At 31.5% G+C, this 24385-nt stretch overlaps 1 protein-coding gene across 10 annotated transcripts in view; it reads left to right on the top strand.

Annotated features, from left to right (window-relative positions):
- Window positions 1-24385, top strand: part of LOC118184991 (sodium channel protein para-like) — a 610313-nt gene that overhangs the window by 422753 nt on the left and 163175 nt on the right. For 8 of the 10 annotated variants that reach the window (XM_085811114.1, XM_085811112.1, XM_085811113.1 and 5 more), the window contains 4 exons: window positions 3031-3246; window positions 13665-14030; window positions 18682-18778; window positions 19360-19425. In XM_085811114.1, coding sequence (XP_085667240.1) covers window positions 3031-3246; window positions 13665-14030; window positions 18682-18778; window positions 19360-19425 — 745 coding nt within the window. The remainder of the gene's footprint in view (window positions 1-3030; window positions 3247-13664; window positions 14031-18681; window positions 18779-19359; window positions 19426-24385) is intronic. The other 2 variants (XM_085811116.1, XM_085811117.1) reach the window with 1 other exon arrangement.

Genomic DNA, 24385 nt, shown 5'->3' with positions numbered 1-24385 from the left:
GTAATTTACATTGACGTATGTCTGTTGCGTTATATGTTATTTTTATTTATTTACCTATTTATTTAGTACATTTCATGAAAAAATTTTAGTATGCTTTTTAATCCTATTTAAGACTACGAATTTTTGTTTATAAATGTTTTATTTCGTATATTATATCGTAAATATTTTTTAATTCGGAATCAATCGATGTTTGACTTGTAATGATAGCTCAAATAGAACTATAGTCTATCTATCATAAGAAAAGCTCTCGCCAGTAAGTCTGTAGCTGTCTGTTACCGTAGAAACGAGCCTTGACCCATTTTCTATAGAGGTGCCTTGAAGATTTACTTTTCAGTTTGCCATCTTGGCGCAATTAAAGAGGAATTGGCAACACTTGGTTGCGGCGGAACCTGTTCTTCTCGTAGACAGACAGTAGAGCAAAAATTATTTAAGTCTGGACGACATTTAGTGATTTCTTGCCAATTTTGCGACATTTTGGATATAAAAAAATCTTTTTTGAATCCCTAAAAGCGATTGTTACCTTATTGTGTTTACCATATTCTTTCAATAACCTAATGGACCTAACCAAATAGAGTTACGTAACCTAATACAGTTGTAGAGACATTAGATTAATTGGAAAAGCCGGAGAGAGGAAAAATGAGTAACCGCCTTCGCCGAGAATCTAACCACGGACCTCTCAATTACGCGCTGAGCGTGAAGACCACCACACCCCGAAGACATGCAAAGAAGGCGAGAGAAATACCTTATAGAGTTAGTTATTTAAAGAATAAGGTAAGCGATTGTGCTTACCTCATTCTTTGAATAACTCTATTAGAACATTGTGCTCAGTTGGGCGTCAGTTAGTTTATTCAAGAGTCTGCGACTATTCTACTATAGAGCATTATCCCCAGAGGTCACTGCTGTAGACTTCTGTATGAGGGATTTTAATAACGTATAATATCCCTAGAGCACTATGGAGACTTTGGGTTTTCTTGTTTTTCTCTCTGAGCAATATACAATAGTTTATCTTCGATGTAAACTGTTATTCATTTCATTTAAGTTAAAATTCCTTCTTGTTTATGTAGCGTAATATTTATAAGATATCTAATAACTCGTAGTGGACAGCGATACTAAGCTAAAGTACTGTCATAATATTTTTGCGGTATTCCTTAACCCTCTGGCTGCTCATCGCGCGATTTCCACGGGCAACTCAAATGTACCAAAATCTGCTCATCCCGCGATATCCGCGGGCATGCGTTTTTCTTCCTTTACTGAGGAGCTCATCCCGTGTTTTCCCCGTTTAACCACTGAAATAAATTTTATACAGTAATAGACGTTTAGTTTACGTTTTGGCGAACAGAAATCGTTAGTTGTCCACTAAATTGCTACATGTGAAGGCACGTGGTATTATCGCTCACACTCCAGTTTTTGCCGCTTTTCTCTTACAGAAATGGCTGCTAGAAAACTTTCAGCGATTATCTTGATTATTCAATTAAATTATTGAATTATTAATTAGATTTATAGATTAGTTAATAATTAGATTGATTATTAATTATATTTATTGAATTTGGTGCAAAGACTGTCAAGTTGGACTTCGCCTTGAACCCTGTTTTAAACTCTGTCATAATAAACTGTATTTCTAAGATACCTTTTCCTCAGTGCTTTATATTTTCTTAAATTTTATATATTTTACTTTTTTATATTATGCAATAAATATAAATTAACTGTATTTCGACTGAAATTTATTTTTAAAAAATTTTTTGGGGGGCGGAGATAACATCTGAATTTTTTTTTTTCTGGCAACTTAATTTCTCATGATAAAAATCTATATAAAAGTATTTTCTAGAAAGGAAAAATGCATTTTTCAATACTACAATATATATAGATTTAAAATATGCAAAAAAAATATACAATTTCTGAAGCGATTTCGGTTGAGTAGTTAGAATGTTAAACTATTGTTTCACGAAAGTAAGTATTGTAAATAAATATTGCATATGTGATTACTTTTTGACAAAGTAATATATAAACAGCAGTTATTTCCAAATCACAAATTTAATTTTGCTTTAGAGAAAAATAGTATATGATAGATAGATAAATACTCTTTGTCAGGGGTCAGCAAACTTTTTTTTTATTAGGAAAGCATATTTCAGAAATGCAGGAGTTCGGTGGGCAGCACGAGAAGGCTATAATAATAATAATAATTAATAAAAAAAATCTCAAAGGTTTCAGATTTTAAATTACGTCCAAAGGGGCGTTTTTTAAAGTTTTGTGTGTTACCTATTTTAGTTATATGTCATGTTCTTTTTCACTTAAACCATAAAACTTAATTCAGCAGCAATGTCGCAAATTAATTTTAAAATGGGTGTATCTTTAGAATTTCCGATACATAGTTCCGCGCCCGCTGGAGATAAAAAGGTCCTTCCCCCGTAGAGTGTTGCAAATGTTACTCAAAAATTTGTTAAAATTTTACAAAACATGAAACCGATAATAAAACAAATTCTAAATTTCAAATTTGGTCTTCCACATGCCCATATTCATAGGAGGATTACGTCATTCAAAATTCGATGGCTCTATGTACCGTTGTTTCATCACAATGCAAGAAATATATATACATTTATGCATATTTTTCATTACTTAATTTCTTCAAATATAATGCAGGACTCTAACATTTGGTGGCAACAGTTTGAAAAGTGAAACGGACATTTATAGTGTTTCAAAGCAAAATCGCAAAATGAAAACAATATTCCTTCAGGGACAAAGCCCCTTTTGGACTAAAGATTGGTTCATCTTGTTATGTTGTGCTGTTTAAATATTACTAAAACTCAGTTTTTGTCAAACGTTTAACAAAACAATTCAGACAATTGTTAAAATCAGAATTTTCTCTGAAGTTATTCATTATGAATGTTTGTTACTCAAATATCTAAAATTTAGAATTTAGATATTTGATCAGTGGACATTGCGACCCCTGTTCTCTCCATGTTATTTATTATTTTAATACTTTCCGCATATTAACAGAGATTTAATATGTGATTTCTTACTAATTTTCACCAGCTTGAAGCAGAAGAAGAACGAGAAAGAGTAAAGAGAGGTGAAGGCGTCGTGAAAAGCCCTTCTGATCTTTCATGTTCTTCTTATGAGCTGTTTGTCGGACAAGAAAAAGGAAACGAAGAGAAAGATGCAAAAGAACGAGCGAGCATACGTAGTGCAGAAGGAGAAAGTATTTATGAAAGAGAACAAAAAGCTAGGATTAATAACAAGATGAGAAAGGTAAATAAGGGTATAAACCTTATTTAATCATTGTATCTATGCGTTAGAAAACTAGCTTATAGTATATATCTTAATGTACTACAATGTATAAATTTATGCTGAATAATTACTTTAAATGTATAAAATTAACAAGCTAGGTAGTAAGTACAATACTGAAAGACCAATTATATATATATATATTCATGTGAATTATATTTTAAACTACTCTTACTTAAGGGCATAAAATTAGTTTTTAGTTTTAACATATTATAGCTGTAATCCTCTAATTAAATAATGTTCATTAATCAATTATAAATTATATGAACAGTTTTAAATTATATGAACTCTTTTATTTTAAAAAGAGAGTCTTGCATTTAATTACGATATTATTTTCATTTCATGTGGCATTTAGGAAAATGTAACTGCTAGCTACGAGTTTTCAAATTCAATTAAATCTTTCAATTTAATTGTCCTAATTATGATACGTCTAGATAAATGAAAAACTGAATCAATTTTAATAAAAACAATGCTGAATTTTTGTGCCTAGTTTTTGTTATATGAAAAAAGAAATGTCAAACTGGATTCTAACCTAAACTCCAAATAGAAAGAACGACATTTTCCAGTGAGAAATGTATTTTGCATGATTTAATCAATATTTTATTTATATGCACTGTTTTAAATATTATTTTATAATATTTCAATTTCATATTATTTAACTTTATCTATTATCTAAAGTCTGCTAAATAATTTTTAAATATTTAGGTACATAGATGCTAAGTTTGCATAAAAAGAAATATTTGGGTATAATAATGTTGTTTCATATCCTTAAATTATAAAACCATATATCTATGCTACATAATTTCTAAAATTTTTAAATCATAATATTTGAATCAGATATACATGATGTTTTATACATATAATTACGAAATTACACTCATGTCCATAAATTAAGGATAATTCCGAGTCACGCGGAAATCGAAATCTAAAATAAATATATCACCTGTAAAATCACAACACACATCTTCAAGAATCATATGCAAATTTCAGGAAGTACCCAGATGACACCGATGGTACGTCACAATGACGAGAGTGTAAGAGCGTGATATATAAGGAATACAGGCAAAGAAGTAAAATTGTTCGCAGGCGCTTTATAAGCATTTCAGTGAAATAACCGAATAGTTATGACACAAAAGACGCATTTGGATGATTTTTTACGAGGTAGAATTATCGGCCGTCTGGAATGTGGGCGTACCCAACTGGAAGTATCAGACGAACTTGGAATTGCCCAGAGTGTCGTCCCCAGGCGTTGGCAACTATTCCAAGATGATGGTAATGGGAGTAGACGTTACAGTACAGGTCGCCCCAGAGACAAAACGCCGAATGAGGACCGGTATTTGGCAGTTACTGCTAAAAGAAACAGGCGGAGCACAGCCTCAGACCTGTCTCGTCAGCTCTCTTCAGCCATTGGTACGACAATTTCAATGCAGACCGTGTACAGACGCTTAGGGCAGATTGGTCTATATGCTCGTAGACCTGTCAGATGCGTTCCACTTACTGCAACTCACTTTCGCCTGCAATTAGCCTGGAGTAGAAAGCATGCATTGTGGACACCGCAACAGTGGTCTTGTGTGATGTTTTCCGACGAGTCCAGGTTTAGCTTCCAGTCTGATTCTCGCCGGACTTTCATATGGAGAGCTCCAGGTACCCGTTACCACCAAGAAAACATCATTGAACGACACCGTTGTGGTGGTGCAGGAGTTACGGTGGACACCGTTACGGTGGTGCAATCCACCCCAAACGAGTTTGCGGTGGAATTATTGTGGGTTTCAGAACTGACCTGCATGTTCAACTTGAAACCATGACAAGCCAAATCTATCGGGACGTCATTCTGGAACAACATGTACATTTCTTTCGGGGCGCCAAGGGCGCACAATTTGTGTTTATGGATGAGAACACCCGTCCTCACCGTGCAAACATCGTAAGCGAATGCCTTCAATCGGAGAATATCACCCGTATGGACTGGTCAGCATTCTCACCGGACTTGAATCCAGTAGAGCACGTGTGGGACATGCTTGGCCGACGAGTTGCAGCCCGTCAAGCTCCTCTTACCGGAACATGTCTACCGGAACTTCGTAGAGCATTGCGTTTTGAGTGGTGTAATATCCCACAAGATCAGATCAATAATTTGATACTCAGCACGCCTAGGCTTTGTACGGACTGTATTGCATCGTCTGGGAGACATACAATGTATTAACAATCATATCAACCATGTAATATTGGTTTTTTGTAAATAGGTTTTTATTTTGTAATTTGCTCCAGGGAGAAAAAATCGCTAATTTTTTTAGTAATATCAAACATAAAGCATCTTTTTTTGTTCTTTACCTTTTGTTTAATAAATAAGCTTTACAAATAAGTCAAATTTGCTTTGCTTCTAACTCTTCCTTTGCCTGATTTTGCATTATCCTTAATTTATGGACATGAATGTATTTTGATATAATCGTAAACATATGTTAAGAGAAGATTTGATGACAAATTCTATTAATTTATTTACTACGAAAGTAAATTAATATATATCATTAATTTTAATTCTAAAATAGGTTGTAGCTATATTCTATGTATTATGCACTAATTTCAAGCCTTTTTTTCTTTGACAGGACGACATCACAGCTAGTATTTATTTCCAAATAGATCTAGTTCAGAAATTTTCCTTTCTAGAATTTAGATATTTTTCTAGGCTATATCATAGTAAAAATAATATATTCTATTAACTGCATTTTCCTTAAGTATGTTCCTAGTAGTTTCCCTCAAAAATTCCTTTCCAGATGCTTTTTTCTTGTGGTAAACTTCGTGCGGCTTTTAGCATAGAATTAGTAGTATATAGAGTAGATAAAATTGAACTTCACCCCAGAGTTTACCTTGCTTTAATTATCCGTTTTCTGAACTAAATAGAACAGTGGCGTTGCGTTAGGCTAAGCGAAAAGTACATTTACTTTATGAATAAAAAAAAAAAATATCCGCAAAATTGGTAACAAGCGAAATTTGAAAAACACGTAACAGAATTTCAGAGCTTTGAGTAACTGAAATAATTTTCATAAAACCAATAAATAAATAATTAAATAAATAAATAAATAAAATTTGAAAGGTTTCAGATTTTAAATTACGTCCAAAGGAGCGTCTTTTTAACGTTTTGTGTGTTACCTTTATTTATTAAATATCATGTTCTTCGCACTTAAACCACAAATTTCAGTTCAATAGCAATGTCGCAAAATAATTTTAAAATGAGCCTATCTTTAGAATTTCCGATATACAATTCCGCGAGTTGGAGATAAAAAGATTCCTCCCCCCCCCTGTAGATTGTTGCCATTGCTCGCTCTCAAATCGTTGAGTTTGTTACTCAAAGATTCGTTTCAAAAAGTTTTACAAAATATGAAATCGATCATAAACAAATTCCAAATTTCAAATTTGGGCTTCCACATGCTCATATTCGTAGGAGGATTACGTCATTCAAAATTCGATGGCTCTATATGTACCGTTGTTTTATCACGATGGGAGAAATATTTAATCATTTATGCAGATTTTTCATTATTTAATTTCTTCAAATATAATGCAGAACTCTAACATTGGGTGGCAACAGTTTGAAAAGGGAAACGGACATTTATAGTGATTCAACGCAAAATCGCAAAACGAAAACAATAATCCTTCAGGGACAAAGCCCCTTTGGACTAATAGTAATTAAAAAAAATTGAAAGATTTTAATTTTTGACAAAAAGGGTTTGTTATTGTTGTTTACGCTCTCTCTGAGCTCGCAGTCTACCATTCTGCTGTTACACTTACTCCTACTAATCCATTTTATTTTTGTTGCCTTTTTGCTTATTTATTACGCATTATCTTCTTCGCCATATAAAATCCAACAGCGAAACTTGAAAAAATATAAATGCCGCATAGAATTCCCAATGTAGTGTTAAATGTTATCACGAATATATATATTCCATTCATTTCTCAGTTCATCATATTAATGTTAAGTTTTCTTACTAACATGGCTTTACAAAACATTTTTTTTTTTTTTTTTTTTTTTTTTTTTTGTCTTTTCGTCGTTAACATTTTGTGTGTTTACTTTATTTATTTAATTTCACCTTCTTGGCCCTCACGCCACATAAAATTCAATTCAACAGTAGAAAATATTGAAAAATTTCGCTGAAGATAAAAATATTTTTTCCGTACGTGTTGCCACTGCTCGCTTTGAAATCATTAAGTTTGTCAATTAAAAATTCATTAAAGTTTTACAGAGTCTGAAATAGATAATAAAACAAATTCGAGATTTAAAATTCCGGCTTCCGCGTGCCCATTTTCGGGAGGAGGACCACGTTATTCAAAATTGGATGACTCTAAGTACCGTTGTTTTTTCAGAGTGTGAGAAACATACTTACCGTCACGCATATTCTTCATTATTTATCTTTTTAATATAATACAAGGCGACAATATTTGGTGGTAGCAATTTGGAAAGGAATTCGGACATTTAAAGTGATTCGACGCAAAATGCCATTTTGAGATATATCCCATTGGCAACTAACCACCCTTTCTTTTGCGCTAATAATAAATAAATTAATTAAACTTTAAACCAGTTTTCTTTAATGTAGTTATAGTCTTTAATGTGTTAATATTGCTTCTGCCGTATATGATTATGCATAACATAAGTACGTCTTCTAAAATCAGATTATTTTATTTTGTAAATCAGTTATTGGGATTATCATATAAATCAAGTTCTAACTGTAATTTTTGAAAAAATTCATCGTGTTCTAACAAGCATTTTGAAAATAATAATAATAATAATAATAATATGGGGAAAACATACATTACTTATTTGGATAGCACACAGAAAAAATTATTTTTATAATTTAATTTCTGTAACACCAAAGAAATTAAACTAATATTTCAAGCTTTTATACTAACGCTACGCCACTAATCGAAGTTCATAGTAGTAGCTATCTAAAACTGATATTTTTTTATATTTTTCGTGGAATTTTTCGTAAAACGATGACTCTTGGTTGAGGGATTGCCATGAAACTCACGATTGTGCTACGCCTTTTCAAGAACTGATTTTTACAAGTCAAGAAAGTTTTTTGAATGATTATCTGCTTAATTATCATGATTTTAAAATAGCGTATATACATTGAGTCTAAAGTATTGGTATACATAAAGAGAAAAAATAATATGAAGAAGAATTCCGAGTTAGCATTTTGAATTTTCTTTATTTGAAAAACTGTAATATATTACTAAGAAATTCATTATTATTTCTAAATTAAGAAACAAATTGAATTTGTCTTTCGAAGTTGCTTGCCATAATTATTTAAGTTTCATTTACAATGCTCAAGGCAAACTCTAAAAGCAAAATATTTTCATGCAACTTCTGTTCAAAAAATCGTCAGTAAATTATACTTTAGAGTTGATCCAATACGGAAGATAATGCATGACAGTGGAAACCAAATCGTAGCAAAAATAAAAATCGGAGGATAAAATTTGAATTTATGTTTCATGGAAAGCCATGCAAATAGAATCGCATTCATTGCTAATAAATATTTTGGAAAAGGAAAATAATCTCACGAAAGCCCTAAAAACACGTTTGGATGTGTATTACACTCCTGAAAATAAATTTTGATTTTAATTGCCTGAATAATAAACATTAACTTGCCTTAATATTAAATTCAAAATTCATTAAGTATTCATTTTCACGTCAAGATAACATTTCTTTGAAATTAACCTAAACATTTCATTCGTTTTAAGCCTCTAAAATGGCGGTACATGATACGTTAATCAAGAAATTTTAAGAAATATCACTTGAATTCGCTAAACACTTATTACTAATTTATAAATATCTTTATTCGCAGTGTCAAATCATGTGCTTTATATTATACCGTGTGAATACTTGAACAAATCTTTTACCATTTTATACTTATGGAGGTGAAGGGTCGAACGGTGGGGTGAAGCTCAATTTTTGGTTCAAGTGTAACTTTTCTAAAATAGCAAGTTCCCTAAAGCGTGCCTGCAGTTTCTGCTGTACTTCGTTTGAGAGAGCTATTCGAACCGTAAGTAAACATTCTTGTAATGATGATGCCACCCAACTACATTCATTTGGTTTTGTATTTTTGAGAATTATTTTAAAATATGTGTTATTGCTATTTGTGTCTTTAGGATTATTGTTTTAAATGAAATATGACTAAAAATTCCATGCAAGTGAAATTACTCCTTAATTCTGCCAGTTTAGGCTGATGCTGATATTGTCAGACAAAAAAAGGCGGGAATGAAATTTCAAAAAAGAGCTGAAGTTAAAAAACGTTAAATTAAAAAAATGAGTTTAAAACTACTTGAAACTTTTACAAAGTGTTTTTTAAATAAAATTTAGTTGTTTCAAAAAAGTTGAAAAACGCACATACGAATTACATAAATATATAGGACTTAAAATAATTCATAAGCGGGAAACTTTTATGCAGGTTTTAGAAAAAGATTCCATAGTTTCATGATTAAACCACATGTAAATTTCAGATGAGCTTGATTTTCACAACGAATTTATCTTATCGACCAAAGGAAAAATGAATATGTGTGTTAACATACCACTTTTCTAATAACTTATCCAACTTGATATTTTTTTGAATTCCTTTGTAAGATCATTGCTAAATGTGTACTTTTATGTTTTTGTCTTGCTCAAATTGTATCCGCAAAGCAGTGAAAGTGTGAAACACTAGCTTATTTCAAGGACAATTGATTAGTATTTGAACATATTTTAAATATTCATAAAAATAGGCCAAACGGTAGTATAGACAAGATGCTATGACAATGATAATTAATTGGAAATGTTCCATTCGAAATAGGAAGTATGGCCAGTTTATTCCAAAATCAAAATTGCAAGTAGTATAAATTACGATCCTATGATGCGTAATCCGTCGATGTAAATGAATCGGAAAAAATATTCAACAATTCTATAATAAGGGATTTTTAATTTTTTTCTCAATTTAGCTTTTCAAGGGGAAAAAATTATCAGACTTGAACATGAGCTTTTGTAGTTTAAGGTTGATTTAGTTCAGCAGCACGATTTTGTGGAATTAATTAAAAATAGTCAAAAATTTAAATTTTAACATTTTATTGGAAATCCTTGATACTGAAATAAATCGTAAATTTTACGTTCTAAATAGACGTACCTCATACATTAACCAAGCAATCTGTACTTTTCACTAAGTTTGTTATAAGGTACAATAAATGGGAAAAACTACATTCACATGTCCTTATTCTTCAATCAAAATACTATAACGTATTGACAGATATTATTTCTTAACGATGGCAACCGAAAGTTAAGAAATATCATAAATCATTTGATATATAACTATCCTAAAATGGCGATTATCTTTGATATATGTAAGATATTTATTGGCAGGGATGTTAACATGGTAAATTATCCTTCTCAATCTTAAAATTCATTTTATGGCAGATAATTGTGTAGTGTTCAATAACAGCAAAATATACACATAAAAATTCAGAATGAAATATTTTTAAATAACAAAAGGTAGAACCAAATTAATTTAAAATAATAGTTTACTTTAAACTGTGTTTATTAAAATCAGTAAATTCCTTCACGATAAAAGAAGGTAATTATAGTTAAATACATATTATTTAAAATGATTGTTTTAAAATTATGTCAACGAAAATACAAAAGAATATGACAAACAGTTTCAATGAGTGTTAATATCAAATCAACTTGTAAATTTGTTTTTTGGTAAGGGCATTTGTGTGTTTTGATTGGTTTTAAGAGAAGGTAAAGATTAAAATTGTAGGAAAAGTAAAGTGTATTAATGAGACATCTTTGGATATAAAATAAAATGCTAATAATAAATTAATATGAAGGTTCTTTATGTTTTGGGGAGAAATTGGACATTTATTTATTCTTAGGTAAAGGCATATCATATAATCGTCTTATTCTTTTAAAATTAAGGGTGCATTCCACGATATATCATACTCAAGATGAAAAGAAGTTATGATTTCTTACAATGTACTTCTCCATGATTACTCTTCTACTATAGCAAGCTTACTATTTGCAATTCTAAGTTGACGTTTAACTAGAAATTAATAATTCTTTGCTTACACTTTAATTCTTTCTAACACTGAGACAGAGCATTTTCATTTCTGTTTTAAAATCCAATATTTATTTGGCTAACCACAAGCAAAAAGCAAATAAATTCCTAATTTTTTAATATGTTAAGAGAATAAGATCAAAAAAGATATTGGTTAAACACGAAAATCTGATTAGAATAAATAAATGCAATGATTTAATCCCCCAGAAAAGAAGAAAGAAAAAAAGAAAAGGATACCCCCTTCAAGAAAAGATTATTGAGATACTTTTTTTTTTTTTGGATAATTTTCTGATAAGGTTTATTGTCACCTTGGTTTTCGCTATTCGTTAATGTCGTTAATGTATTTGTAATACACAAGTTTCTGATGTGACGTTAATTGTCTACAAAAATACTTTTACAAAAATCTGAAGTGTATATAATTACTTTGATATAAAACTTTATGTATTTATACATCGGATTTGGAGTATCGTAGAAAATTATATAAATATTGTAATTTGAGAAGTTGTAAAAATCTATAACAATTAATTTTCAAAGTCAATCACAAACGAAAATTGCAAACTATTTTATTGTTCCCACATGCTGCACATATTAGTGCCTCTCTGCACAGATGCACATCTCTGTTCAAGCCTCACTCCTTTAAATATAACACTTTTTAATAATTACTAAACGCACCAGTTTGCCTGAAAAGATTATATATATAAAATATTTTAAAGGATATGCACTGTCAGTTACGGTTGTGATTGTATTATGCCTGAAGCTTTTAACTCTTTTGAAACACAAATCATTCACTGACTTTTCTTCATCTCTGGGTAGGATGTTGAATGGAATGGCCCCAAAATTGTGTAATACATATGTATACATAAATACGTATAATTATTCTTAATCACATGTTCTAATCTTATAAATGGTAATTATACACTCTTGTACATTTTATTCGGGCTTCTTTCTTTTAAATATGCTCCCCAGCTTTTCAGTTAAAATATATTTCAATGATCAATACCGATCTTTAAAAGTATGTATATTCTGATTTATTTAACTGAATTTGAATTTGTTTATGAATTAGTATTAATGTATTAAAGTAAGTTCAGTTATTATCAGTTGCTATTTGTGTAAGGGGATGAGGGAATTCGTTCCTTGATATTTTGCACTTTTTGCTGAGAATCTGAGATAAAACATAATGTAATTTATCAAGCACATTACTGATGTATTTGTAAATATTAGCAATCCTGTAGAATTTAATTTTTCGCGAAATCGTGAAGCTTTGTTATTAAGAGCATAGCAAGCCACATTTATCTTGGTTTCATTTTATGTACACTTCCAAATGGAAAATAAACTGAACTGCACTGTTATAAAAAAGCAGTATGTTTATTAGAAATGAGAAAAATCGTAAATGTTCCCAAATCCTAAAATATATTTGAAATATATCGAATTTCTAGAATTACGAACCTCTCGAATCTTTCACATAAAAATTACTGTAAGAACAAATAAGAAAAAATATTTAATATTAGAAAAATATGTTAAGCAGAATTTTTAAGCCAACATTTAATAAAATATAAGTTTGAGAACGCAGTTTTTAAATATAGTTAAAATTTATTAGGAAGAACAAAGGAATTTATTTAAAAAACTACATAATTAAAATGTCTTAAAGTTCTTTTTCTCAGTATTACTTGACAAAAATATTTTAGTGTCAGTTCTAGCTTACATAATTTTCAGAATCTTTTTAAATCAAAGCAAGTAAGAGAGATGATTATTTCAAGAATTAACACAGCTCAATATCAAATTCGGAACGCTAAATTCTATTTAGAAAAATTAACTTATCTCTCTCTGTCTCTTTTTATTCAAAAAAAGGGGGGCAAGGAATGCTTCTACTCGATGCGAATAAAATTGTATATAAATAAAATTGTAAATAGTAAAATTTGTAAATAGTTGTAAATAGTAAAAATTTGTAAATAGTAAAAATAAAATTGTAAATAGTTGTAAATCCAAGGTTTTTCATTCAAATATGTTATGCTTCTTTAAATTAACATTCGAACAAAAAACTGCGAAGATTCAAATTATTGAATACCGAATCATTTCCAAGATTCAAATATTCCATTCCTAATATGTATATTGTGAAATTATGCAATAAAATTAGAAATTACTTATTAGTTTGATTAGTACTCTGAACAATATAAATGTGCATTATGAAATGGTGCGCATTCCTCCATCCCCAAAGAGTGTTGATGTTTAATTAGATGGGATAAATTATGTTATGTGTTTCTTTACAACAAACCCGTTTGGCCTAATGGTGTATGCTTCCCCGATGTGCGACATTTGCAGGCGAGTCTGAGTCTTCCTGGGTCTCCCTTCAATATTCGGCGAGGCAGTCGTGCAAGCCAATTCAGCGTTACTTGGCGCAACGGCCGACGTTTCGGGGACAGGAAACCCCTGGTCCTGCAGACACTGGTCGACGCTCAAGAACATTTACCTTATGCAGACGACAGCAACGCAGTCACCCCTATGTCCGAAGAAAACGGAGCAATTATAATTCCTATGTATACGAATTTAACCTCACAACATTCCAGCTACACATCGCACTCATCGAGAATATCGTACAATTCGCATGGTGACATCTACGGAAAAGGTTTAACGAAAGAAAGTCAGCTGAGGACCAGGTCAAGGTTCTTGCTTGGTCTGTACAATGAGGTTAATATATGTTTTATTCTAATGAACTCATTAAGATTTCCTATCTTCGAAATATAATGCAGGTACTCAGGGCCTGATTACTGCATAGGCTTTAAAGTCTAGCCCTCAGGTTTTAGGGTGCTCCAAAATCATTCTGTAACTCCTCATTACCTTATTTCTTAAGAATGTAAGGGAAATGAGCATTGGGAGCGCTTGAAAGACCTGTAGAACTAGGACCCTAGGCTGCCTTAATCGGGCCCTATTCATACTCAGTAACGAAGCTCTATGTATTAAAATTATCCTACTACCACACTGGAATCTAACGAAACTGATTAATCGCTTTTTAGATTACATTAAGATATCACTTTAAGCTGTTTAAAAATTAAGCTTTTAATGTTTTAGGTTATAACCCATGGCTATAGGAAATATCTTTTATCACTTTCGAAATTTTCAAAAAAGTTATTTCTAAATGGCACAAATTTTTTAGCCACGTGCATTATGAATTTTTAAGAAGAAAGAAGGAGTTCAGGTTGAAAATCGGCTTCTAATGTAATTGTCTCACAAAAATAGTCAAGTTTCAGGAGAAATATACAGCTGTATATTTCTAAAATGGTATCGCTAATGGTATTTTTGAATTCAGATGTCTAAAAAGATAAATAATTTTAAAAATTGTGCTTTCAAATCAAAAGTATTAATGACAGAAAAAGCATAAATAAAATTTCCAGAACTTGTAGAGCTATATTTTACAAACATTTGGTGGTCATTTTATTTCGGAAAAAAAATGTCTAGAATAATATTTCTTTTTATATGAAGATACAGAAACTTTAATGTTTCCTGTTCCAAAAATGAAAATTAAAGTATTTGTAACTTTAAATAACCATAAGAATTTTATGAGCATTTGTCTAGTATAGCAGTTGCCCTAGCAACACAATTCACGTATAATTTACAAAAATTTAACTTCTAGTGTGACTTGTAAATTTAACTTACTCGAGTGTGACATGCATGTCCATGTCACACTCGAGTATGAATGCTAGGATTTAAAAACTTCATCTATTGGTCTGTCAGACAAAATATCCGAATGACTTCGAAATGATTTCTTCAATAGTGAGAAATTTATAAAACAGTATTTTGATCAAATTTTTGAAAATGCGTGAATGCTGGTACATTGGCTATTAGCCATTAATTTTCAGAAATCTAAATCATGAACTCTATTTACTGTCATTCATTTAATTTTCTCTCATTAAGTTAGCAAATAATCTTTTATTTTTCAATAGAATTTGTAGATTGCTTTATAAAATTTGACATCATTACATGCTCTTTCTTCCTTAATTAGCAATGACTTTTGTGAATACTTTGTGCAGAATATTCACTTCAGTGGAGATATCAATTTGTATGATAATAAATATATCTTTCAAAATTCATTTAAAATATAGCAGGCATTCAGAGTAAAACAATATAAACAAAAATATTTTTTGAAGGTCACATTTTTAAAGAAAAATTGTTTTTCAGTGTATCTATTTAATATGTGTGCGTGTCTATTTTAAATCGCAAAACTGGACAGCATTTTGCTTTAAAATTGCATTTAATTAACTGTAAAGCCCTGATTATGTATATGAATATGTGCTGTTGTTTAATAAATCTTCTGTAATCATATTAAATTTCTTTAAGGTTCACAGTTTTAGTGGGCCATTCTTTCATATTCCTGCATGTTTCGCACTTTGCTTGCTGTTTGCTTAAAATGTCTTTCACTTTTATGCCCAATTATTCACAAAATGCCACAATTACCTCTACATTATGATGTCACATAAGTTATTTTGTTCTAAGTTCTTCAAAAATTTTTTTACGCATGCTATTATTAAAGAAGAAATGTTTCACAAAGACTACACTGATATTTTACTTTGGAACATAATGCATAATTTATAGCAGTCCATGCCAATATATTTCTTATTTATGCATTTTTTTAAATGTAATAAAAATGTGTGACACAACTATAAAATACTCTTCAGTGTTCCTATAACAGAGATAAAATTTTTGATGCTGTTATAATGTTTTGCTAGCTATTTGAATAAACAGCTGAAATATTTGACCTCCTCGTATGGAAAAATGATTGCGATATTCATCACCAAGACATCTAACGTGTCAGTACTACATATTCCTTCGTTTCTAGGTGTTAGTAAAAAACTTACACATATTGTTGCGTTTTTACGGGTTCTTAGATTTGGAGTGACTAACGACAAGATTTTATGAAGTATCAAAACACAATTTATTTGCCAGTTTTACTTAGGACAGTTCCAAAAACACGTTTACAGCCGTCGAAAAACTATGACAAGTACGTTGAAACAATCAGCAACACAGCCTTCAGGTTACGACGGCTAAGGCAGCTTCACGGCAAAGCACTAGATTACAGCTCCCGACTCGGTTCAGTCGTTCTCGGAACTCAACGTACTCTCGAGATTCTCCTCGCTAAAACTCGCGATTTACTCGACGATACACTCGATAACCTCAACGATGCACCAGCTGGCGATACATAGACGATAAACTCTCGCGATGCACTAACGTGAGATACACTCGACAACTACCTCGACATTAGACTGCTAATCCACGTACAGACAGGGTTTATATAGCTTTTGGCCTGCCTTCTAGAAAATTCTGAGCCAAACTGGTAAAAATTCGTTTCAGAATATTCTCCACCCGTCTATACCATATCGCCAATTTTGCCGCCAAATGGGCGACTTCGAGCCAAATATGGCTACCGCCTTCCCTTTCTGGCAACCCTAAATCCGCCTTGCGGGGGAAAGCTTTCTTGCTGCAGCTGGACATTCCGTAACAATAAAAAAATCTTGTGGGTATTGGCAGTCGTAGCTTGATGTTAATTTCATGCGTAAAATATTATGGGAAGTGATTTTAATATTATAAGAAGAAAAAAATTGGAATTTTTGTAGTCTTTTTATTTCATATCACAGCCAAATTCTAAAGCTGAATTTTTCAAAATTTTCAGTTTCCCTTTGGTTTATATCACTTATATCTCTTAAATAACTTCTTTAAGTCGAATCTTTTGTAAATAATTTATTTTGGTACACTCTTTTTTATACAAATTAAATACACGTAAGTTTCTTAACTACCAGTTACAGAAAATAAAATGATTAACCTTCTGCGGATGAGAAAGTTCCGCTTATGTAAGCAAGGGCACGGAGACCACCACAGATTATTTTTTCTAAACAATAAAGAAACGGCGAAAGCCTAATTAAAAAAAAACCTTAAAAAAAGGCATGGTTTTTGCAATTTCATTTGCTAATATCTGTATTTTCTTTTTTATATTTATTCAACTTATTAATTTAATTTTTTATCAACTGCCATTGAAAGCTAAAAGATCAGATAACTAATACTGCTTATGGGAAATGAAATGTATTTAATTCATTTTAGTAGATATTTTGCTCCATAATATGTGAAACTTAACTCAGGTTTCTCATATTATGGAGCAAAATATCTACTAAAATGAATTCCAGAAAATTTCACTACATGTTTAAATTCCAGCAATAATTTTTCACTACAATAAATTCCAGCAAATTTCACCACATGTTTAGCTTTCATTCTTGTTTGATCGTTACAATAAAATTCTAATTTTTCTTGCAGCAGAATATGCATAATTCTTTAAACTTTTGCATTAATTCTGATCCATCTGTTCCAATATTTCTCATAATTTAATAACTTAATATTGGAGAAAGATGTATCTCGAAAATAATGAGATAAAGAGACATGAAGAAAAAAGCAGAAACCAGCATAATAGAAAAGTAAAACCTGTTTCAGGTGGAAGGTCTACTGTAGAACGTTTTAGAAGGTAGATGCGAATTTTCATTTGCTTTTCAGAAACTCAGTTGAAATGGGAATCGAAGTTTTCTGGCACAGTTTCAATAAGAGCTCCGCTTTCAAAAAGAGCCTGCTCAGTAATGTGAATCAGTTAATGAACGAATAGCACATCTCTATTCTTGGCACGCTTCCAATAAGAACTATCCTTGAACTGTAAAAGAGCTACCATTCCTTTTTCTGGAATCAACGGTTCATTCGTTCAGTAAAGTGACTCGGTTCTTTGAATCAGTTTCGGATCAGAAAGTGCAGCTCTAATGTATGTAATTAAAATTCATTGAAATAACTGTTCGATAGGTAGTTTTCTCCCCGAAGACGGTTAGACTAATCATATGGTCGAGTGAACAGTCAATTGATCGTAAGCGACTTCCTCTGGGAGCATTCATAATATCTTCCATGCACTATGCTACTGGAGAAATTTTACTCGAGAGGAGTGCAGAATTTTATTTCATATGAAATTTGAAGCTTTCCGTTTGCTACAGAAATTTATTCGATTGTAACGCCTACAGTCCTGCTTAAACTGATAGCAAAGGAGCCTCCAAACCAGCACTGTATTAGCTACAACATTTAATTTAAATATTCTCTATAGTTTTTGGTTAAAATATGAATGACAAGTTTTAAATGACATACAGCATGACATCATATAAATTAATATTAATATAGAATGGAGCTGAAACTATAGTTTCTGTTTTATTCCATAGTTTTTAAGTATTACTTTTATGAAGAATCTCAATTAGAAGAATTATCCCAATATTCGTTATTTCGTTCATTTAACTAATTTTAATTCTTCAAATATCCCTCTTTTCAGGACATGGAAGGGGATGACTATATGATTCCTAAACACAAGCAACACGATAATCCATTTGCTGATCCTTCTGATCAGAAAAAGAAACTCGACATCAAAGGTAAAGATTTTTTTAAACTATCCTTATTATAACTCATTTTGATACTTAAAAGTATCGTTATAATTAATGTTTCTAATTAACTATAGTACCACTATAATTAATGTTTTTGCATCTAAAATTATACCGTTTATCTATAAAATCTATCTATAAATTTATCTGTAAAAAATAGAAGAAACTTTTATTTTCTTTCGTATGAAACGTTTTGCCATTTACTCTTAAATTCCTTTTGCAGGATATATTCATTATAATTTCCACCAGATGAAAAAGATAAAATTGTTTCGACGATATTTAAGTCATATATTAATAGAAATTCTTAATGCATATAAAGTTTAAAAAAGTACTTTAAATTCAAAGAGATAGAAAGAAAGATATTCTTCAATTCTTCTTGCATTCACAAACCATTGCATATTGCAGTATAGTGAACATTCATTTGAATAATTAAGATACAATAACACGCCGAACAAATATTAATTTAGAAGTCAAACAACAAAAATCAGTGTTATATTTTCAAATTTTCAAAATATTTGAAAATAGCACCAAAACTAATCATTGTTCAATTTAATTATGTTTCTTCGTTGCAGATGTTATGGTGCTAAACGACATAATCGAACAAGCGGCAGGAAGACAGAGTAAAGCAAGTGAAAGAGGTAATTACACCGTTGTGTTACAGCCTGCCTATCTTTGATGCAGTATGCAGTAGTTGAGACCCTCTTAGAAACTCTATTATACCCCACCAGTATAAATTTAGTTGCATCTGCCTGAATCATAAACAAAATGCATCAGCATCCAATTAAGCAGGAAGTAGTCCAATGCTGAGCATGACTTAGAAGATGGCATTAGAGCTATGCATGTGGTTAATGTTAAATATATTGATTCGTATCTTTAAATTATGTCTATTACTTTCAAAATATTCTATCTGTATTATACTATGAGTTACAGTTTATTAAGTTTCTTTATTCTGTTACTGAATCTATATGATTGATACTATCTGCATCACGCCAAAACTACATATCTGAAAAATCATTTATTTTTATTTATTATTTACCAAATGCCTGGCCATTGGCCATGAGGTCATTAAGCAACGAGCTTTCCAATACAGTCCAAACTCTTAACTGGCTATTGGCCATGACTTAACTGGGCATTGGTAACTGGCCATTGGCCATGAGGTCATTAAGCAATGAGCTTTAAAATACAATCCAAACTATTAAGTGCAGCAAAGTACACGTCTAAATGAGCAGCGTCCATTACTAGTCCAGAATCATACAAAGCACATAAAGGCGAGGCAGTCAGATTAAAACGAAACGAATGAGCAAAAAGGCAATCATGTCCAGTCAATCGTCTAAACTCAGCCACAGCAGTAGCAAGAGGAGAGTCCGAGAGACGGTCAGCTTTTTATAGCACCTTCCATGACTTATTTTCAGTACCATATTTCAGACTTATTTTCAGTCTACTAAAATATTTTTTATAAATCCTATTCATTTCAAGTTTAGCAGTCGAAGACCTTTAGAGAATATCCGTAGCAATTTTTGCCAAAAGATCCGCCATCTTTTTTCCCCAAAGCCCACAATGCTATGGCACCCACTGGAAAGCAACCTTTGTCTGAATTCTCTTCAACAGCTCCCTGCAACTCTGGACACAAGCACTTTTCTTTCGTAGGTTACTTGCTAAGGCCTGAAGAGTAGAATTTCAGTCCGATAAAATACTTGCTAAGGCCTTATCAAGAAGAGAAAGACGGGCAGAAAGCAATATCAACGTTTATACAACAATTCTTAAACATGGATCTTCAGACAATAAGTGTCTATTCTTTTAGCAAGAAGGCGTTATCAGAGAACAGTCAAAAAATGAATGTAAACGAGATTTAAAAAAAAATCTGATGTAGATAGTAAATGACTTCCTTGTACAGCCTATTAAATTATAGAGATTTTTACTGCATTTCATTTAAACTTATTTCCTCGAATTGTTAAACATAGAAAATGCCGTGGTTCGCAAAGCAAATATTTATTACCGAGATATGCAGAGATACATGCAGTTACATGCAAGCAGAAATAAGTACGTACAAGCACTAGCTACAAGCACAGATAAGTAAGTACAAGCAGAATAATACAAGCAACGATAAGCGGTTACAGAAGTCATATATATAACTTCACAACAGATCATGGTTTAACAAATCATAAACAAGACACAATAAATAACCAATCAAAAATAACATACAGAATGAGATTTAAGTTTCACAATAACTCGGACCTGGCTGAAAGCTAATGGATGTTTCGGACGTGACAGAAGGCTATACTTCCTTTTAAAACAGTAAGAATGCGATTACAAATATCTCAACACTCCCCCTTAATCGCACATTATACAAAACATAAAAGAATTACACAATTTTTAAACAGCTCAATGATAACAGTTCATAGAATTTTGTTTTGGACAAAGCCTTAGTTAACATATCTGAAATTTGTAAACTTGATTGTACATATTCAATTCTAATATTATTTTCCTTAACAGTCTTACGAGTGAACTTTAATTTTATATCTATATGTTTCAACCTACATGAAAAGTTTTCATTAACAATACTTTTGATACATGACTGCTGGAAATTTCATTTACTACATTTTTTATCCATAAAACATCTTGAATACCTTTACATAAAGTAATTATTTCAGCTTCTGTTGATGAATTTGCAATACACTTTTGCTTGTTACAGCAACACATAATAGGACAGTTTGAAAACATTATAAAGTAACCAGTAATTGATTTCCTATCTTGAGTATCTCCCCCCCCCAATCTGCATCTACATACAAACACAAGTTTGCCCTTTCCAAATCACCCTTTTTGTATATCAATTTTAAATTTAATGTGTTTTTCAAGTACCTAAGAATTCTTTTTAGAGTACACCAGGCAACATCAGTAGGATGCTCCTGCAGTTGGCTCAAGCAATGTACTGCAAAAATAATATCTGGCCGTGTGATATATGCTAAGTAAAGTAAAGATCCAATTAATTCTTTGTATGGGCCATGAAATGCATTTCCTTTCTGAAAATCAGCTGCTGTAGATTTTGGTTCAATGGGAGTTTGGGCTGTTTTACAATCAGACATTTTAAATTTATCAAGTAATTTTTCAATATATGGTTTCTGATCTAAATATAAACAACCAGACTCAAATTTCAGTCTAATACCCAAAAATTCCGAGACACTTTCAGATTTTGACATTTTAAATTCATTTGATAACAATGATATTATAATATTTGTTTCTTTTACATCTGAATCTGCAATTAATAAGTCATCTACATAAAGAGCCATAATTACTTTCTTACAATTTAAATTTCTGATAAAAATACATGGTTCAGAGTCCAATTGCTTAAAATCTAATTTAATAACAAAATTAACAAATTTCTGATACCATTGTCGAGGAGACTGTTTAAGAGCATATAAACTCTTTTTAAGTTTACATTTCTTACCACTCATATCATCATATCCTTTTGGCTGGTCCATGTAGATGATTTCATCTAACTTACCGTTCAAGAAAGCTGTCTTGACATCTAAAGTAAAAGTTTGCAGACCTTCATTATTGATAATTACCAGGATTAAACGTAAAGAGCACATACTAATCACTGGAGAAAACGTTTCTGTATAATCTATGCCTTCCTTTTGCATAAAGCCACGAGCAACAAGCCTCGCTTTGTAAGTTCCATCTCGTTTTTTACGTAGAACCCATTTGCAGGAAATGGCTCTTTTATCAGGGGGTAAACTTTGTAGGTCCCAGACGTCGTTATCTTCCATAGATTTCATTTCCTCGTCCATAGCTCTTTTCCATGGTTCTTGTTCTACTTGTGGTAGATTTGCAATATCTTCAAATGTCAGAGTGTCTTGTGCAAACATTACTTGGTAAATCTCAGGCTCAGGATACCTAACTGGCTGTTTCTTTTCTCTTGAGGATTTTCTTTGTTCCTCCTTCTTATTTGCATCATTTAATTCGCCGTTATCAGTGTCTGAAATTGATTTGTCTTCCTTTTTAATGTCATCATTGTCATTTTCACTCAAATCAGAACTATCGCAAATATATTTTTGATTTTCTACTTTCTTCTTTTCTTCATTAGATTTAACATTTCTGGAAACAATGATGCGTCTTATTTCTGGAATCATTAAACGATATCCCATTGTGGAATAACCTACAAATATCATTCTGACAGAATTTTCATCTAGTTTCTTTCTTTGCGATGGTGGCACTAGAGTATAAGCATCACAGCCAAATACACGCATGTTTTTTTTAAATAAGGATTTTCACATTACTTCAGAAAATAAGGAACAGGATTGTCAATTGAACTATTTGGGAGTCGATTATTTATGTAAGCAGCCGTAAGTACTGCTTCACCCCAAAGAAATTTTGGTAATTTTGCCTCAAGTATCATTGCTCTAGCTTTTTCCAGTACAGTTCTATTTGCTCGTTCAGCAACACCATTTAGAAAAGGTATATAGGGAGGTGCAGGATCTATTTTTACACCTGCTCTTTTAGCAACTTCATGCAATTCTCCACTGACATATTCTTTGGCATTGTCACAGCGCAGTTTTGCAACAGTTGGATTCAATTTAAAGAATAGCCAGAGTTCATCAGCAATGTCACTTTTTCTTTTGAGCAGTCTGATTTCCATAAATCTCGAATAGTCATCAATTATAGTCATGAAATACCTTTCCTCATGGAGTGTTTGAGGTTCTATTGGACCACATATATCAGTGTGTATAGTTATAAGCGGTTTGGATTTTTTATGCGAGGACCCTTTCCTATAGGCAAAACACTTTGTTTGGCACGAACACATACTTCACAAAAGGATTCTTTTGCAGGAAGATTCATCAGTTTTAATTTTTGATCACAGCAGTGTCCTAACCTTCTGTGCCATAAATCATCATTCTTTACTGCTAAAGCTGTAAATAAATTTGGTGAAAAATCACTAAAATATTGTCCGCATTTATCCAAGTATCCAAATCTAAAACGCTTGTTTTTGTTTTCAATATAAACTATTCCATTTTTAAAAATTACGCTCAAACCTGCTGCTTCAATATTTTTAACAGAAATTAATTGTCCGTTTAATTTTGGAACGTAAAGAACATCTTTTAACATTATTCAACACCATTCTTAGTTTTACCGCAAATATCACCAATTCCTTCCACTTCTAAAACCGCCGACTTAGACGCGCACTTAACAGTTCCAGGCTTAGGCTTAACTGAGGTGAACCATTCCTTGTGAGAAGACATATGAGAAGTTGCACCAGAATCAATAATAAAATGATCATGCACAAGATTTCCAGTCATAAAAGATATTGCGGGGGAAGCATACTTATTACTATTTGAATTTGCCTCCTTTTTAGAATTATCAAAACATTCACTTTTGAAATAACCACTTTTCCCACAGTTATGACAAACGCAGTTCTTTTTCCTACAAAATTTAACAGAATGTCCTTTTCTTTTACAATAAGTACAAAACAATTCTTTACGAGCACTAATAAAAACAGAGTTATCTGTATTTGGTTTAGAATACTTATTTTCATTTTTATAATCAAACATAAGAGATTCACAATCAATAAGTCTACTTATAACAAAATCTAAACTCAAATTA

This window comes from Stegodyphus dumicola, chromosome 2, assembly GCF_044657685.1.
Source record: "Stegodyphus dumicola isolate Sdum_Otavi_A_Nest chromosome 2, ASM4465768v1".
Lineage (NCBI taxonomy): Eukaryota > Metazoa > Arthropoda > Arachnida > Araneae > Eresidae > Stegodyphus > Stegodyphus dumicola.
This window is presented reverse-complemented; position numbering and strand designations above follow the sequence as displayed.